Source organism: Arachis ipaensis, chromosome B07 (genome assembly GCF_000816755.2).
Source record: "Arachis ipaensis cultivar K30076 chromosome B07, Araip1.1, whole genome shotgun sequence".
Classification (NCBI taxonomy): Eukaryota; Viridiplantae; Streptophyta; class Magnoliopsida; order Fabales; family Fabaceae; genus Arachis; species Arachis ipaensis.
In genome coordinates, this window is record NC_029791.2 from 14,686,910 (window position 1) to 14,688,469 (window position 1,560).

At 32.4% G+C, this 1,560-nt stretch overlaps 1 protein-coding gene across 1 annotated transcript in view; it reads right to left on the minus strand.

Moving 5' to 3' along the window:
* LOC110264875 overlaps positions 1-919 on the minus strand; it is a 44,805-nt gene extending 43,886 nt beyond the window's left edge. Inside the window, exon 1 of the mRNA XM_021107366.1 lies at positions 844-919. Coding sequence (XP_020963025.1) covers positions 844-858 — 15 coding nt within the window. The 5' untranslated portion in view covers positions 859-919. The remainder of the gene's footprint in view (positions 1-843) is intronic.

Sequence of the window (1,560 nt, forward strand, 5' to 3'; positions counted from 1 at the left end):
TGGACATACACACTTATCTCCAACAAAAACAATATTACTTTGAATTAATACTCGAAGAACAGCAGAGCTCCACATCTTAATCTATGGTGTGTATAAACTCCACCGTTGAAAATACATAAGTGATGAAGGTCCAGGCATGGCCGAATGGCCAGCCCCCCATAAAAGTCTAAGATAGCATAAAACTTATCAAAGATCGGTCAAAAGACATGAAATAAATCACTAAAAGTAGTTTTTATACTAAACTAGTAGCTAGGGTTACAGAAAATAAGTAAATGATGCAGAAATCCACTTTCGGGGCCCACTTGGTGTGTGCTTGGGCTGAGCATTGAAGCTTTCATGTGTAGAGACTTCTTTTGGAGTTAAACGCCAGGTTGTAGCCTGTTTCTGGCGTTTAACTCTGATTTGCAACCTGTTTCTGGCGTTTAACTTCAGAATAGGGCAGGAAGTTGGCGTTTGAATGCCAGTTTGCATCGTCAAAACTCAGGCAAAGTATGGACTATTATATATTGCTGGAAAGCCTTGAATGTCTACTTTCCAACGCAATTGAGAGCGCGCCAATTGGGTTTCTGTAGCTCCAGAAAATCCATTTTGAGTGCAGAGAGGTCAGAATCCAACAGCATCTGCAGTCCTTCTTCAGCCCCTGAATCAGATTTTTGCTCAAGTCCCTCAATTTCAGCCAGAAAATACCTGAAATCATAGAAAAACACATAAAATCATAGTAAAGTCTAGAAATGTGATTTTTATTTAAAAACTAATAAAAATATACTAAAAACTAACTAAATCTTACTAAAAATTACTTAAAAACAATGCCAAAAAGCGTATAAATTATCCGCTCATCAGCATCCAATCCTTGTCCATTGAATATATGACAAGCTTAACATACCTAAAAAAAATTATTAAAAATAAGCACCAGAAATCAGAAGCCTCAATAGGGAAAAGAAAGTTAAAACACAAGTGTAGCTATAATAAAATCCAAAGAATGCATGTCACATAGTCCATACCAAACATATAAATTGCAAATAAGTAAAAATACTTGCCTTACTGAGGGAACAAATGTGATCATGAATATGTTAAAACTTCTTTAAGTTTAACAAAGAATAAGTTTCAATAATAAAAAATACTTGCCTCAACTGGTTGACTTTGTTTTTTTGATAGCAATATGGAAGCCATTGATAAAATTGTTTGACCTACATTAAGTAATTATGCAAATAAGTAATAACACTAATGCAAACTAATATATTATAGAAATTCAAACTCTATACATATATATATAGAAATCCAAACTCTCAAAATAAAGTTAGATACTCCTATTTGATATGAACCTGTGGTTTAGGAAAAAGAACAAACACATGGTGTGCAAAAATTAGAAAGAAAAAAAATGAAAGATTAGAAGTCAAATTAGATAAAACATAAAATAAATAGAACTCTGAAACAGAACAAACAATAGCATTGCATCACCAAGTCACAGTTATCTTTCTCTCATTTTTTTATTATGAATAAAAAAAATAGAAAAATCAAATGAGAAAGAGCAAAAACTTTACTAAAATTACAAATCAATTT